We start from the raw sequence: 16,658 nt of genomic DNA, 5'->3' as shown, positions 1-16,658 counted from the left end.
AGATTGAACACAACAAACAAAGTCTAAGTGTTAATTTACCCAAGGCAGGTGACCCGAGGAGTCAAACCTAGGCGAGGTTCTGTTTAACACAAAAAATAATTTAAGTGTTAATTTACCCAAGGCAGGTGACCCGAAGAGTCGAACCTAGCCAAAGTTCTGTTTAACACGAAAAATAATCTAAGTGTTAATTTACCTAAGGCAGGTGACCCGAGGAGTCGAACCTAGCCGAGGTTCTATTTAACACAAAAAACTAATCTAAGTGTTAATTTACCCAAGGCAGGTGATCCGAGGAGTTGAACCTAGCCGAGATTCTTTTAACACAAAAAATAATCTAACTGAGACAAGAAGAATCTTAAAAATACATTTGATTGCATATAAAATATAAATCCTTACAATACTGCTAGATTAGAAATAATACTTTCATAAATTGTTCACATTCCATGGACGAGGTACAACAAGTCCATCCAAATCCTTTAACCTATAAGCCCCATTCCTGCTATTGAAGTTGATTGATATGGCCCCTCTCAATTAGGACCTAATTTTCCCCAAGAAGGATTTCTTGCACTCCCAACAACCTTTTGCAAGACCAAATCCCCTGGAATAACAGTTCTAACCTTTACCTTTCTCTCGAACCCCTGCCTAAGCTTTTGTTGATATTGCACCAACCTAACTGCAACCATTTCCCTTAGTTCCTTAGCCAAATCAAGACTATGAGCAAGGAATTGCTCATTGCCATTACCAAGGGGTTGGTTGGACCTTAGAGTTGGGAACCCTATTTCTGTAGGAATAACTGCCTCAGCTCCATAGGTCATGGAAAAAGAGGTCTCACTCGTGGATCTTCTTGGTGTTGTGCGATAGGTCCACAGAACATGAGGCATCTCAACCACCCCTTTTCCCTTTGCATATTTCAATTTCTTCTTCAAACCGTCCAGTATAACCTTATTTGTGGCCCCAGCTTGCCCATTATTCTGAGGATATGACGGAGTAGAGTACCTGTTCTTTATTCCTAATTCGCAACAGTATTTTCAAAAAGCCTTGCTGTCGAACTGAAATCCATTATCTAAAACAAGGATGCTCGGGACCCCAAATCTTGTGACGATATTCCGCCATACAAACCTTTTTACATCTTGATCTCAGATATTCACTAGTGGTTCAACTTCTACCTACTTAGTGAAATAGTCAATAGCTACTAGGAGATACCTCTGATTCCCTATGGCTCTAGGGAAAGTTCCTACAATGTCCAATCCTCATTGGACAAAAGGCCAAGGACCACTCAGTGGGTTCAGCAGTCCTCCTAACTGATGAATGTTAGGAGCATACCTCTAACACTGATCACATTTCTTAACATACTCCTACAAGCATTTTTGCATGCTCGGCCACCAATACCCCTGTGTCAAAGCTCTACGAGCAAGTGACTTGCCTCCTGTATGGCTACCACAAATCCCTTCATGTAGTTCTTCTAACAACATTTCAACTACCTTGGGATGAACACACAACAAGTATGGTCCAGAGTATGAGCGTTTGTATAGTTTTTGGTCCTTAGAAAGCCAAAACCTTGGTGCCTTTCTACGAACCTTCTTCGTCTCAACCCGGCCCTTGGGTAAAATTTCATCCTTAAAAAATGCAACCAATGGATCTTGCTAGCTAAGGCCTACCCTCGTAAAATTAATTTCCACTAAAGGCAACTCATTATAAGCAGGCGTCACATAACTCTCAACAAGTATGGTCTGAGGGAAATCCCCTTACTAACCGTAGCCAAAGTTGTGAGTGAATCAGCATGTGAATTCTTACCTTGAGGAATTTGCTCAAGCGTAAAAGAATGAAAGTCCCTTGACAATCTCTTTACTCGACCTAAATACCGATGCATCCTCAGATCCTTTGCTTCATACTCTCCTAGGACTTGTCCAACTACAAGTCTTGAATCACAATATGCTCTTATAGTCTTGCCACCAAGTTTTTGTACAGCATTCAGACCTGCCAGCAAAGCTTCATACTCTGCTTCATTAGTTGTTGCTAAAAACCCGAGCCTAAGTAACTTCTCCAAAGTAATACCATCTGGTGAAACCATCACAATCCCTATTCCTAATCCCTTTTTATTTGTTGCACCATCCACGAATAACTGCCAAGTACACTGAGTTATCACCGTTTCCACATGCACAGGCCCTTCGAGTCTTTCCCCCACCTTTGAGCATCCCAATTCCTCAACAAATTCTACTACTAAATCTGCTAGAACTTGACCTTTCACAACTATTTGAGGCATGTACTTGACATCGACTGCTTCTAGCATGGTCCCCCATTTGGCCACCCTTCCTGTATAATCTGATTTTCGGAGCAAGGCCTATAAGGGCAACTGAGTCAAGACAACCACAGTATGCACTTGAAAATAATGAGGCAACTTCTTGGTGGCATGAATGATAGCAAGAATTGCTTTTTCCAAGTGAAGATACCTAATCTCGGCCTCTTGTATGGATTTGCTGACATAATACACTAGTTTCTGAACACCTTCGTCCACATGTATCAAGACCAAACTCACAGCATGTTGAGATACAACCACATAAGCATATAAAACTTCCTCATTTTCTAGTCTAGACAAGATTGGTAGATGGGCCAGATACGCCTTCAACTCCTCAAAAGCTCTATCACATTCTTCAAACCATGTAAAATCCTTCCACTTATGCAATAGCTTGAAAAATGGTCTACACCATTCTGCAGACTTTGATATAAACCTATTCATAGTTGCCATCATTCCGGTTAGGCGCTTAACTTCCTTCGGGTTCCGAGGAGGATGCAAATCATGAATGGCCTTAATCTAGTCGGGGTTAACCTCAATCCCATGATGAGTTATCATATATCCCTAAAACTATCCTGATCCGACTCTAAAGGAACATTTTGAAGCATTCAAACGCAGCTTGTGTTTCCTTAAGATTGCAAAAATGTCATCGAGGTCTAACAAATGTTCAATCTCTTCTTCACTTTTCACTACCATATAATCAATATAAGCTTCCATGTTTCTTCCCAACCGACTCTCAAACATTCTCGTCACCATTCTTTGATATGTTGACCTAGCATTTTTTAGTCCGAATGGCATTACTCTAAAATGGAAGTTTCCTGTTGGAGTGAGAAAGATAGTTTTCTCTTGGTCCGACAATGCCAAAGGAATTTGATGGTAACCTTGGATAGCGTTTAGGAAGTTCATCCTTGAATGCCCAAATGTAGCATCCACCAATTAATCAATTTTGGGAATCGAAAATGGGTCTTTTGGACAGACCTTGTTGAGGTCCGTGAAATATACACATACTCTCCACTTTCTAGACTTCTTCTTTACCACCGTATTGGCCAACCACTTAGGGTAGAAAACCTCTTTAATTGCTCCAGCCTGTTTAAGCTTATGGACCTTGTCCTTAACAGCTTCGGCATGTTCTTTTGAGGACGGCCAAGGTATTTGTTTCTTCGAAGTACCACTAGGGTTAACATTCAAATGATGACAAATAAATTCAAGATCAACCATAGGTGCTTCATATGCATTCCATGCAAAGACGTCAAGATTGTCTTTTAGAAACCCCACCAACTGCGCTTTATCCTTTGCTGGGAGTAGAGATCCAACATGAAAATATCAATCTACATCTTCCCCAATAGTGACATTTCCAACTCCTCACATGATATTGAACAGTCCAAGGAGACTGGTGACCCTAGCTGTGATTGCTACAACTCAGGACTACTTCGAAAGAACTCAACTCAATAACATGGTGATTAATTGATGCCACCATGCATTGCCTAGCTGTTGACTGACATCCCACCAATTCATCCACCCTTCCATTAGTGGGATACTTCACCTTAACATGCAACGAGGATGCAACTGCCACCATAGCATGTAACCACGGTCTAGCCAAGATGGCAGTGTACAGCAAAAAGGCATCTACTACTATAAAATCCATACTTACCATCCTATTCCTAGTTAAAAAGGGTGATCGGATCCTCCCTCTTGGAATGGTGGAACTCCCATTGAACCCAATCAACGGAGAATCATACTGATCCAAATCCTCAAGTTTGAGCCCTAAACCTTTAAACAAGTTTGGGTACATTATCTCGGCCCCATTACCTTGGTCAATCATCACCTTCTTGACATCATACCCCGATATCTGTACAGTCACCACCAAAGCATCGTCATATGGTTGAATGGTTCCCAACTTGTCATCTTTAGAAAATCCTATGATTGGTTGATCCGAGACTTTGCATCTTTTACTCGAGGCTTCTCCTTCAGGGCCTTCCACCTATGTTGACATCAACATTACCCCTTTAGCTAGGTGAGGCTCCTCTCTCATGGTTGCGAAAATAACATTTATTGTCCCTAAAGATGCCCAAGGGGTGCCACCATTGTGTGATCCACTGCCAGCTCGGTTTGCTTGATTACTTGACTGTTGCAGAAATTGTTTTAATTTGCCTACTTTCACCAATTGATCCAAAAAGGCCTACGAGGTCCTATAATCCTTGGTTGTATGACCCCGATCTTGGTGATATTGACAATACAAGCTTTGATTTCTTATAGTGGGGTCACCCCCATCTTTTTCGGCCATTTAAAATAAGGTTCGTGTTTAATTTTATCCAGAACTTGATAAATCGGTTCCTTAAACACCGAGTTCACCATTTGAGGAGTAGCAACCTCATGGGACGCTTAATTATAATATTCCCTCCTCAGTCGAGAAGACGAAAAACGACCTCTTAAGTTATCCCTCCGATCACTGGTAGAAACCTTATTTTTACCTTTGGTGGAACTTTGATTGCCCTCGACCCTTTTTTGCTCTTTGATCCGGTCCATCAATTGGTGCACATTCCGAGGGGGTTTCATGGTAAGTGATTTCCACAAATCAGCATTTGTAGGAAGACCCACCTTAAAAGTCCATACAGCCACATCCTCAAAATCCCCATCAATTTCATTATAAAGCTCCCAATAACGATCGGAGTAAGTCTTCAATGTTTCTCCCTCTCTCATTGACATTAAGAGCAACGAATCCAAAGGTCTAGGAACTCAGCTACAAGTCAGGAATCTTGCTCCAAAAGCCCTGGTCAACTCCTCAAAAGAATGCATCGATCATTCCGCTAGACTATCAAACCACCTCATTGCCATTGGTCCGAGGCTTGAGGGGAAGACCTTACACATCAAAGCCTTATTATTGGAATGAATAGCCATCCTTTGGTTAAAGTGGGTCACATGTTCAACAGGGTGATGGTGAAAGTAGGCTGGTTGAAGCGACAAGGGAGCTCAACCTGCTCAATACGTTGAGAAAAGGGAGAATGGGATATTTGAAGGAGGGCTTTACCCATGGCGTTATGACCTTGACCCCTCTTTGGTGGGGGAACTGGTTTCTTACGATAGTGTTTTCGCCCTGAGGTATGTCAGGAAGATGACGTAAATGACTCAATGGGTGGAGTCCTGCTCCTAGGCCTATAACTTTCATCATTGCCAAAACTCGAGTACTGGCCTCAAGAAGGAGTCCTATCATCTCTCCCACGCGTCTTACGTCGAAGACGTCTACGTAATCGTTCTAATTTTCGCTCTAGATCATGCACTTCATCATCTAGTGATTGACGGCTAGCCTCCTGCTACCCCATTCGTCTTGAAGAAAAAGATGGTCCTTAACTATGAGTATGAGTCTTATGGCGATCTCTACTCCATTCCAAATTGACAAACTGGTCCCTACGTTGGGAGCCAATAGGCTCTAGCGATCCGCTCCGCCGATGACTAGACATAATTATGAAGTTGCACAAGGATATTCAAAGAAGTTCCTACAGACGGTGCCAATTGTAACGGCAAAAAAGCAGTCAATCAACTTGTGGAAATAAATGAAGATTTTACTGTTTTTTTATCACAATAAATTCGTTTAGAGATAAAGAGTCGAATCTAATTATGATATCCAATGCGCAAACAAAGAAGGTTTACGTCATAGAATTGAATAAGAAATGATGCTTCTTCTATTAATTCATAGTTTAAGAACTGGTTAAAAAATACAAGTGTTAGTTCTTGGGCCTAGTTCGAGGTTGGGATTACAGATGGATAGATTCTTTTCTTTTCATTTTTTTTTTTCTCCCCTTGCGTCTCGATCTTCCTCTTGCTTTTATATCCAGCTACAACTTATCTGAATCTTACACTTGGAGGGTTGAGATTGCACTCCTAGAACTCTTGTCCCATCCAGAACATACTAGCAAGTTTTATCCTATAATCTTAGCTGTGCCACCACTATTTATGGTCACTTCCTTATTAATGCGGCCAGAGGAGCGGTTGTCTTGTATTTAATGTGGAAGGGATGGCTTCTACACCATTATTTTTTCATCCTTCTCGTATTCCGTGCCAAGTCTGCTTCCTTTCCTTTTTGATGTTTTAACTTTATGCACCATACATAACTAGTGCTCGTCCTCGAGGTCCGAGGTGCGTCCTCGGAAATAACCTTAACTGCCCATTTAAATTAGATGTGGGATCCTCGTCCCCACAACTAATAACAAATTGTTATGTAAGATTTGTTTTTAAAATGTTGTAGATGTAGCATTACTACAAAAATAATTTTAGCCCCTTAAATATAATCCTTAACTCCTTAATCCAAAAAAAAAAAAAAAAACCTTAAATAACAACAACAACAACAACAAAAATGCCCAAATAACAACAATAATAACCCTAACAAAAACAAAACTTGAACAAACAATAATTAGTCAACAAAAAACATATTCAAAAAGAAAAATAATCATTCAAATTTGTAACACTTTCAACCTATTACATAAAAATAATCTCTAATTTCATTTTTCCTTGAAAGAATGACTCAAGAAAAATTTTGTGGCTAGTATGAGTTATCCTTGGTAGTATTGATAGTTATGTTCTTTTTAGCTTTGCAGTCATAATAATTTTGCTCTCCATAGCGACTCATAGTCGGTAGTTATAGGAAATATCATCCGTTTTACTTTCTCTTCTCTATTATCATTTCAATTCTCTTACTTTATTACTCTTTATTAAATTTTATATAATTTAAGTTTTTTAATGACCACTCTAAAAAAAATTCTTAGAGCTGCCACTACAATTAACCATAAATTTGGTTTATGCTTTATGGCAGAAATTAATTTATGCTTTCATTTTCTATAGACTATTTTTTGTTTCATCCAAAACTTATCAACTAAACCTCTACCCCCTATCCCCTATTGTCTACCATCTAACCACCATCCCCTACTAGCGTCTCCGATCTTCGATGGCCAACCACCCCGTCGGTGGTTGGTGGTCGCCACCACCACTTGTGCCCGATTATGGTTTTTCTTTTTAATCTAAAATTTCCCTTTTTATTTTGTATGTGCTTGGGAGACGAGAAAATGTGAGAAAGTAGTAAAAAATATGTTTTCTATAGTATTTTTAGAAACACAACTAAACACTTGAAAAAATTTTCTGGAGCATTTTGAGGAACGCAACCAAATACCAAAAAATAATTTCCACCACTGTGAACCCTGATTAGATTCAGGGATGATACACTTTTTAGTTATTGGGAGAGCTTTTTTGGAAAATATTTCCACTTGAAAATATTTTACCGTCTGAACATATTTTTCGCCAAATCAAACACATCCTAAGTGTAAGCGGTCGTAAAACCAACACTAGATAGTTTTAGGGCTTATAAATTATGGATTGGTGGGAGATGAAGCTCTACTGAAACTAAGTACTATTTAAGTCCTCATGAGAAAGATGGTACTACATTGGAGGGGCGGGGGGAAGTGAAATGATGAGAGGAGGTTTTGAGTTTATGCATACCACTTTAAGCTGATAAAGGGGGTATTTATACTCTTACGCAGCATGTGCAACATGTTAGGACCATAGGCCGGGGGAGGGGGGTTAAGTGGCTATGGCTCCCCTAGATTTTCCAAAAATACCTCCTCCCCCTCTATTTAATGTTTAAATTTAAAATATAGAGTAAATTTTAGGTGATGGCCCATTTCTTTTTTTTTTTTTTAAGTACAAATACTCTTTAATTTATTGTTGTCTCCTTTATTTTCCTTTTGATATTGACTTTTTTGTTAGATATAAGTCATTAATTTTAGGAGCATTTAAAGTATAAGTTAATAAAAATATATAAGTAAAGGATTTGGATCTTCTAGATTTTCTAGAGTACTCTACCAAAAAAGATTTTTTAAATCTTAACAATTTTTTAATGGTTTAATGGTTTAGATTTTGCCATGTCAGCATTCCACTAACAATATTCTTAAAATAATAAAATAATGTTACAAATAAAACAATTAAGATTATTGTTAGTGGAATGCTGACATGGCAAAATCTAGACCATTAATTCATTAAAGTGTTGTTAAAATTTAAGAAAATCTATTGATAGAATACGCTTGAAAATCTAAAGGATCTGAATCCATAAGTAAATCTTTTTAGCAAAAGATTTTTGTTATTTTCTGAAAATAAAGATATACTCATTTATAGAGAAAGTTAAAGTTACAAAAAAACAATGATACATTTGGGTTGGCCCTCTTGAGAAATTTTTTTGCTCCACCGCTAATTAGGACGGTTTCATTACCCTTTTAAGGCTTCTTGGCTCACGGGACAACCTTCTAATGTGACAGTATAGGCCAAACACAACTAGTATGACTATTACTATCCCGGTCCACTGCTGTTGCCAGTCTGAACGCATAATATCATTGCAATATATTCCCTTCCATAATGAATTTTCACTCTTAGATCTCTTAACCCTATGCTTTTTTTTTTTTTTTTTGTGTGTGTGTGTGTTGATAATCCTCTTAATTAACACTATGCTTATTTTCTACCTTTTAAGGTAAGGACTAAGAGTCCAAATCTTCTGTCTCACTTTTTCTGCTCCACTCTATACTTCACTAATAAAAACTTGCCACGTATTCACCTAATTAATTAAATAATACTATTAATTAATAACAGTAACATTAATAAGTGAATAATGATAATATTTAATTAATTAGGTGAATACGTGATAAATTTTTATTGAGAAAATATAGAGTGGAACAGAAAAAGTGAGACAAAAAATTTTGACTCAAGTACTAAAAGTGTTTTGGACGCCCCATGGGTGAGAGTATTCTTTGAATCCTCTGGGGCTGGCCAGGGAAAGCTCCAGTGACCTGGTGTGGTCCACCAAAATCAGCATTTAACACACGAGTTAGACATAAAGAAAATGATATCTTTCAGAAACACTTTCACGTGTTCCTATTCTCCTCAGAGTCCTACTGGCCGTACCGCGTCTCTCACTGCCACGTGTCCGCTCTTTCCGCGCTCTCCTTGGGTTACTCGCATCAAACACGTTTGGACATTTGAAATTCTACTCCTGTTCTCGACAACTTCAAAATATAGTAAAACGACTGTATATTATTTACCTTATATATAGAGCCGCCACTTTCATTATCCAACGCATTACAAAAACCAGACCTGTTCGCCCCCACCAATTGATATCGCTCTCTCTTTACCATATAGCAGAGTTGCACAAACCAAAAAAAAAAAAAATGTTAAAGCCAACAACAATAACGACAACAAGAAGTAGTAGTAGCTCTAGCAGGGAAGTGCAACAACCTAATTCGGAGCAAAGTGACACCAAATACAAAGGTGTAAGAAGGCGAAAATGGGGGAAATGGGTGTCTGAAATTCGGCTTCCGAATAGCCGGGAGCGAATATGGTTAGGCTCATACGACACGCCTGAAAAGGCGGCACGGGCATTCGATGCAGCCCTTTTTTGTCTACGTGGTCCAGACGCTAAGTTCAATTTCCCAGATACTCCTCCGGAGATTAATATCAATGCTAATGGAAGGCACACTCTTAGTCCACAAGAAATTCGAGTGCTTGCTGCTAGGTTTGCTAACGATGATGATAAGGACTCGCACCCACCAAAAGACAGTGATTTAATTTTGGGTGAATCTAGTTCACATATGGTCGTGGATCAATGCTACACGCCCTCTACTTCATCTGTGTCTGATGGGACAGTCCATGTGGATAGCAACAATGAGGCCATGGATTGGTCATTCTTGAGCATGTTAGATTCCAATGACATGGGTATTAGCTCGGATTTTGGGCTTTTTTCCGGGCTGGAAAGTTTGCATTCAGGGGAAATGTTGTATCCTCCAGTACTACCAGGACCTGTTGAAGATAATGGGGATGAAAATGGTGCTGAGGCTTATTCTCAGCAATCATTCCTTTGGAATTTCTAGCTAGAATTTCTGAAATCTTATCCAACTCGAGCAGACTCGTTTGCCAATTACTCTTCGCTTTGTAAGTTTATTAGGCCGGAGAGTTCCTTCCCATACCAAGTGGAAAATGGCCCGGTTTTTTTGTTGTTGTGCCATCTTCCTTATACTCAGATTTGCAATCTCACTTTCCGACCAGTAGGATATCCTTAATATAGTGGCTAAGCTAGCTAGCAAAAATAGCAAACTTTTCCTTTTCTTTTTTCCAGATGATTCTGGTTACATTCATAAAGTGTGTACTCTACAATTTTTAATGTAAGTTGCATAATCTTTGTTATCAGTGCTGAGGTACAAGGTGTAGATCATCAATATCCAATGCAGTAGCATATGGCCTTAATATAGTGGCTAAGCTAGCTAGCTAGCAAAAATAGCAAACTTTTCCCTTTTTTTTTTTTTTTTGCTGAATAAACTTTTCCTTTTCTTTTTTCCAGATGATTCTGATTACATTCATAAAGTGTGTACTCTACAATTTTTAATGCAAGTTGCATAATCTTTGTTAAGTGCTGAAGTACAAGCAGGTGTAGATCATTAATCCAATGCGAAAGAAGTTTACTGTTTATATCAAAATAGAGAGGACTTTGCGCCTCTTCTTTTTAACCGTGGGTTAGCATGATTGATGGTTTATCTTGGTGACAATTAAGCCGCAGATTATGCTCCTTCTTTGATCTATTGATTTGATTGATCAATCAAATCAATAGATCAAAGAAGGCTTTGATCACAGTTGTCTTTGGGCCACAAAAAGGCAAGAGAGTGGTTCGGTATAGTATTCTAGACGAAACATATACGAGAGTGACATGTAATCATTTTTAATTGCATGTTAGTTTGACGTTCACGTGTTTTGTTATTGGACTTGTAATTAACATTTCTAATAATTTTAGAAAAATTGTTTGTTGAACGTACGGTACAGTCAGTACACACTGGTGTGTAATTAAAAGCGCTCATAATTTTATATAAATATGTCTAACAATTATCAAAGGTTATTAATTGTTTGCTAATTGTTGTTATATATTGTTGGAGTTACTTGTAAAGTGATGTTATAACTACAACAAATATTATGACGTAAACTTATGAATTCATACATAAACTTCTAAACACAATACCAAAAGAAGAAAAAGATATTTTTGTTTTATATTGTTCACGTGACACTAATTACATTTATTGTTATGTTAATTAGTTTGTAACCATTTCAAAATAATAATAATAATAATAATAATAATAATAATAATAAGAGGCTTAGGTCTAATGCTTTCTATGCACGAGACCTGGTGGGATGCTGCCATATGGCTTAAAACTCATTGAATTGAGTATCAAAGGATCAGTGGCCATCACTGCATTGATGTCCTTAATATCCATATTTTCATTATTCACATCTACTACGCAGTGAATTGATTTATCAAGACTTGCATAAAGGCAGTTAACTTCTCTATAATCATTTACACAATAATATATATGTAATATTAAAAATTTTCAGTTTGGGACTAAGGTTGCCAATTACCTATTACAGCTACGACCTTGTATTAAATTTTCTTTTATTTTCTCAATCTTATGCTTCATGTATTTACTTGTATTCTTATAGGAAGTGGAATTTTTTTTTTTAGCCAATTACAAATTGTCCCATCAAAATTTAGTTACCAATCCTAAATTTTGTGTTTTAAATTAATTAAACCAAATAAATCAATTGATGTCATATTGGTAAATTAAAGATTGCCATTTATCACTTGGACAAACAAAAGAGATAAGCTAGTCTTCCAATAAAATTGGGATATTGATAGTGGATAATTCTTTTTACGCCATCTGGGCACAAGATTAAAATTATATTTCAAAATAATTATATAAGAAAAGCTAATAAATATCTTAAGGGTATTGATTTAAAAATTATTTTTAAAAACATTTTATGAGAAAACAAATAACTAATTTTTTGACAACATTTTATATTTCTCATAAAAATAATATCAAAATTTATTTTAAATAATTCAATAAAAATATTTCCAAAAAAAAAAAACTTCCGTAAGCAGTGACAAATCACCAATCCTCTCTCTCTCTCTCTCTCCTTTGACCTTGTGTCAGTCCTTTCATCGTTAGCACTTGAGTGCAAGCAGTTCAAGCAGTACAGCCTGTCTGCTTTGGTTGTGCCACTTTAGCACTTCAATTTTATTATTTATACAGTCCGCAGACATGCACAATTTTAATTTCTTTACTTCATGGCAAACAAAAATACACTATTTTTCCCGACATATATTAAGCAAGAACGCGTAAAATTTAGAGTCAACTCATGAAATGGCTTATAAGTAAAGGTACATACCAACCAGCTGGGGTAACTAGTCTAGTGTGGACATGAGCGAGAGGGTCTTTCTTTTCTTGGAGTCTAAACTCTAAAGGGAGTCCCGTGACATGCACGTTATTATGAGAAACAATTGTAACATGTATGAAAAATTTCTAGATTGTCTTGTCCTTTTAAATTGGGAAGTTTTTCATTAACAATATATAAGTGGAGAAACACATTGTATGTTATCATCACTCTTTATTTAAATAAATGATTGAGTACTATCCTCCTCCCAAACACAATATGAGCATATTCATCATGTCCTTTTAAATAGGTAAATTTTTCATTAACAATAAGTGGAGAAACACAATATTTACATTGTTATTATTATTCTTTTAAATAAATGATTGAGTATACTCCTCCCAAACACAATAGGAGCAATTGTTTTTCTTAATTTTTTTAATTGTTTCTCTTCTTTTTACATATAACAATTTGCATCTATTATTATCTTTTATAATCGAGATACGTATAGAAATAATAAAAAACTAAATGCAAAATGAATAATATCATTGTAAATTTGTGAAGTTACTACAACAAACTTGTAAATTTATACAATTATACTCATTGATTGAACTTAGACAAAATTATATAAATTTTATACATTCTTTTTATTATACATCCAGAATGTAAGTGCTCTAAGTAGCATTAACTTGCATATTTCTATGTTTTTTTGTTTTTGAGAATGGAATGACATGAATGTTTAATGAAAAAGAAGGGTGTCACGCGCCATTAGATATACGTTGACATTTGATTAGTTTTGTCAACGAGGACTGCGGTCTTCACCGCGGAGGAACGTTTGTAGACTGCTACAAGTCCTCATCAAATATCATATCAGTCAGATCGAAAAATGAGAAATCAGCCCTTGCGTCACCTTAATCAACTCTTATTATCATATATTACCTCATCATATATGCATCATCATCAATAATTAAAAATAATGCATATGTAACACGACAAACCTAAATTATCACAAGCTTCATCCTCGATCTCTTTTTCAATCTTGTCATGTCATATTATTATATATTATGCATGCCCAAAAAGCGCCACTAATTAACTAGGTTGCTTCGATGTATCATCATGTGTGCCTTCAATGAAAACTTTAACCCTGTTGATGTTAGAATAAAGATTTTTTATGATAGGCCGCAGACTCCTTTTCTGGAATCTCGTGATAGTAACAAAAACGAGTAGTCAAGTTTCTCATAGCATTTATAAAGTCCAGTTTTTTTTTTAGTTTTTTTTTTGGGGTCTGATTATATAGTCCAGTTCGACCAAATAATTATTTGATGTAGAATTCAGTATGAGCCCGTACAATATATACATATCCTATTCAATCGGATGTAGAATTCACTATACATATTATATTCAATCCAAATAATTTTAAGTATCACATGCACGAGCTCTTTAAAACCAAAAAAACTAAAAGTACAATAAGTTTTACTACATAAAATTCACAAACCGATATAGCAATAAATGTGATTGGTGGATTTTAACTATCACATAACTGAATATTTGAATTGTCTTTTTATAATTAGTAATACATCAATTTGTAAGTTCAATATACGTAGTAAAACTTGTAGTACCTATAGGAAAATACATAGATTACCGCACTGAAATGCCATTGTGGAAAAATCCACTATTACCTAAACATTATCTATGATCTATAACTCTCCCATTTTCCCTAATTGTGAATATTAATTTTCTTATGTTAAAAAAAAATAAAGAAATAAATAAAAAATAAAAAAACTTGAAGAGCCCCGTAATTTTTTGCTTCAGTTATTAGTTGAATTTCCGATATTGTATTCTCTCATTTCTTCTTAGCTTGTCCTTAACATATATAAGATTCTCATTGATTCCATTAATGTGTCTCTTTTATGAGTTTTATCTCCTTACAAATTATTGTAAACAAGCCTCAAAGGTTGGTTTAGTGTTTCTTAATTAAAGTCTCATCTCATGAAATATCAGGTTCAAAACTCATAACAAATATCTTGAAGTCGCCCCAAAAGAATTCCTCAATATAATTACATTGTGTGAGACATAGGATTACACTTTCGACACCCATGTTAGGGGGGAAGAAAACTATTGAAAACAATCATATTTAAAACTAAGACCTTAACCCAATTATATCATGCCACGTGTGGTAATTATACATTGACACTTGTTAACCATCCATTCATTTTATTTTATTTTTAGAAACAAATGTGCACACAAGGGAGAGGGAATGAAAATCTACCCTAGGAATGGATACAATTGACTTAAGGGATCATATTCAAAAAATCTAGGATCACATATTTTTGTGCCACAACTTTAATGCTGAAGACTATGACTAATGAAGAAAAGGTGATTGGGTCATCTGAAAGTGACAAGTAACTAATCATAATTTGCCTTTTGCCATATATAATAATTGTAGAATTAGTGTGTAAAGGAAGAAATTTTTAGGTCCACAAAAAAAGTGTTGAAGTGGTCTTCTCAACAAATGAATTAATATCACTTGTGCAAATGTGTGAATCAGCTTAATTTCTGTTTAGTACAAGAAATTAAAATAATAAAAAAATTATCCAGTGATATTATATTTATATAAATAACTGCATTTTATTAGATAAGGTAATCAAAGATAACACTTCAGCCGTCCTTTGATAAACTTAATAATTTCTTAAGTAAAGATTGCAATCATTCTCTCTCGTTTTTTTTCATAACTGAAAACTACGGCCCAAAGACTCAGACGCCAACTACGCCGATAATTGTTTTCATCCAAAGCCACGGCCCTTCATGCTCTGATTTTTTTTGTTTTTGTTTTTTACTTAGCTTTTTGGCATTGAAATTGAAATTACAAGCTGCTTCAGAGCGCGTGGTCTTGAGCACCATCGCAGAGAAAAAGGTTTTGATGTTTCCGATGACACCAAAGTCCACTGTTGGACATGTGGGTTAAGTGCAACAGGACCCACTTTGCTTGATCCTTGAACTGAAGCGTGTACATATTTGCGCGCACGAGTTTTTGCTGACTTAGATCAAGATTGGATCACCTATCATTCTTGAATGGCCAAGAGCGAGTGCGGTTTGTTGCTTACTAGTTACCACTTACGATACGAGCCCCACTTTGTGAACTCCATGGCTCTGTTTTGTTCTATTAAAGAACATGCAATGTGTCTTAACATCAGCCATATTAATGCTCTACTAGATAAAGATTAATGGAGTTGGGATTTCCAATTTTGAAGAAAATTGTACACAATCCTATGCTTTGAATTGCTGTAGACCGCGGATAATAAACAAGTCGTGCCTTTTTGTCCTTCACTTGCTCCATCTACCACAAAGCAAACGTATTATCACCGTCTTTTGTGCATTGCGCAGGCTATATAATAGAATTTAGGGTAAAATGAAAAATTGGCCCTCTAGATTTCTTTAGATTTCATTTCAATTTTTTAATTTTGTTTTTATTCATTCAGTCCTCTAACTTTCAAGTTTATTCAATTAAAATTTTTCCATCAACTTTTGTTATATATTATGGTTAATTTAATTTTATAAATTTTTCTTCAAATTTTTTAAATTAAAAAAATTTAATTAATGATTGAAAAATATTTTTCAGATTTTTTTTTTCAAAAATTTTTTTAACAAAATTTAACGAAAATGCCTTAATTATAAATCTGAAACTTAGAGAACTGAAATGAACGAAAATAAAATTACAAGACTGAAATGAAACTTAAAGAAAATTAAAGGGTCAGTTTTGCATTTTAGCCTAGAATTTACTTTTTCTCCGTTAAAGAAACATAAAATCAAATATAGAACCTATTAGAAATTAATATTAATGGCTTGAAAGCCATGAATCATGTATCAAGGGCCAATATCCGTTAGAGGTAGATATGAAGGTTCCATTAGAACAATTATTTATCTATATATCAGGGCACCTCATCTCTCCATTGGACTTGGACGCATATCCAAAATTTCAATTTTTTTTTTTTTTTTTTGGTTTTTGGTTTTTGATGGAAAAAACACCATGTTATGTCAATGTAGAATTTTGAGAATAAGGTCATATACTATTTACATCCCAACCCCTAACCTCCAACAAGTGGGTTCAAGTGAACCCATTTTTAAAGAACTCAAAAAAAAAAAAAAA

General features: G+C 35.8%; 2 protein-coding genes across 2 annotated transcripts; one reads left to right on the top strand and one right to left on the bottom strand.

The window, feature by feature from the left end:
- Window positions 1-524: 524 nt before the first annotated feature.
- Window positions 525-4,990, bottom strand: LOC142621663 (uncharacterized). Its single transcript, XM_075794994.1, has 7 exons — window positions 4,751-4,990; window positions 3,791-4,271; window positions 3,269-3,585; window positions 2,534-2,809; window positions 1,751-2,338; window positions 1,387-1,478; window positions 525-993 (listed from the first exon to the last, which is right to left on the bottom strand). Exons 1-7 carry the CDS (start codon window positions 4,988-4,990, stop codon window positions 525-527), a joined length of 2,463 nt encoding a protein of 820 aa, XP_075651109.1.
- Window positions 4,991-9,422: 4,432 nt separating this feature from the next.
- LOC142622461 (ethylene-responsive transcription factor ERF017) lies at window positions 9,423-10,584 on the top strand. Its single transcript, XM_075795926.1, has one exon. It carries the CDS (start codon window positions 9,493-9,495, stop codon window positions 10,189-10,191), a length of 699 nt encoding a protein of 232 aa, XP_075652041.1. The 5' UTR covers window positions 9,423-9,492; the 3' UTR covers window positions 10,192-10,584.
- The last annotated feature ends 6,074 nt before the right edge of the window (window positions 10,585-16,658 follow it).

This window comes from Castanea sativa, chromosome 1 (assembly GCF_040712315.1).
Source record: "Castanea sativa cultivar Marrone di Chiusa Pesio chromosome 1, ASM4071231v1".
NCBI classification, from domain to species: Eukaryota; Viridiplantae; Streptophyta; class Magnoliopsida; order Fagales; family Fagaceae; genus Castanea; species Castanea sativa.
Note: the sequence above shows the minus strand (reverse complement) of the source record. Positions and strands in the feature narration are given on the sequence as shown.

What these genes read in the sequence shown, in the direction of transcription:
- LOC142622461 (XM_075795926.1), top strand. Translation starts at nt 9,493, where the DNA reads ATGTTAAAGCCAACAACAATAACGACAACAAGAAGTAGTAGTAGCTCT.
- LOC142621663 (XM_075794994.1), bottom strand. Translation starts at nt 4,990, where the DNA reads ATGAGAGAGGGAGAAACATTGAAGACTTACTCCGATCGTTATTGGGAG. An exon ending in CCACCAAAGGTAAAAATAAG is followed by an intron (nt 4,272 to 4,750) that starts GTTTCTACCAGT and finishes ATGTCAACATAG; the next exon opens with GTGGAAGGCCCTGAAGGAGA. An exon ending in GGTGGATGAATTGGTGGGAT is followed by an intron (nt 3,586 to 3,790) that starts GTCAGTCAACAG and finishes CTCTACTCCCAG; the next exon opens with CAAAGGATAAAGCGCAGTTG.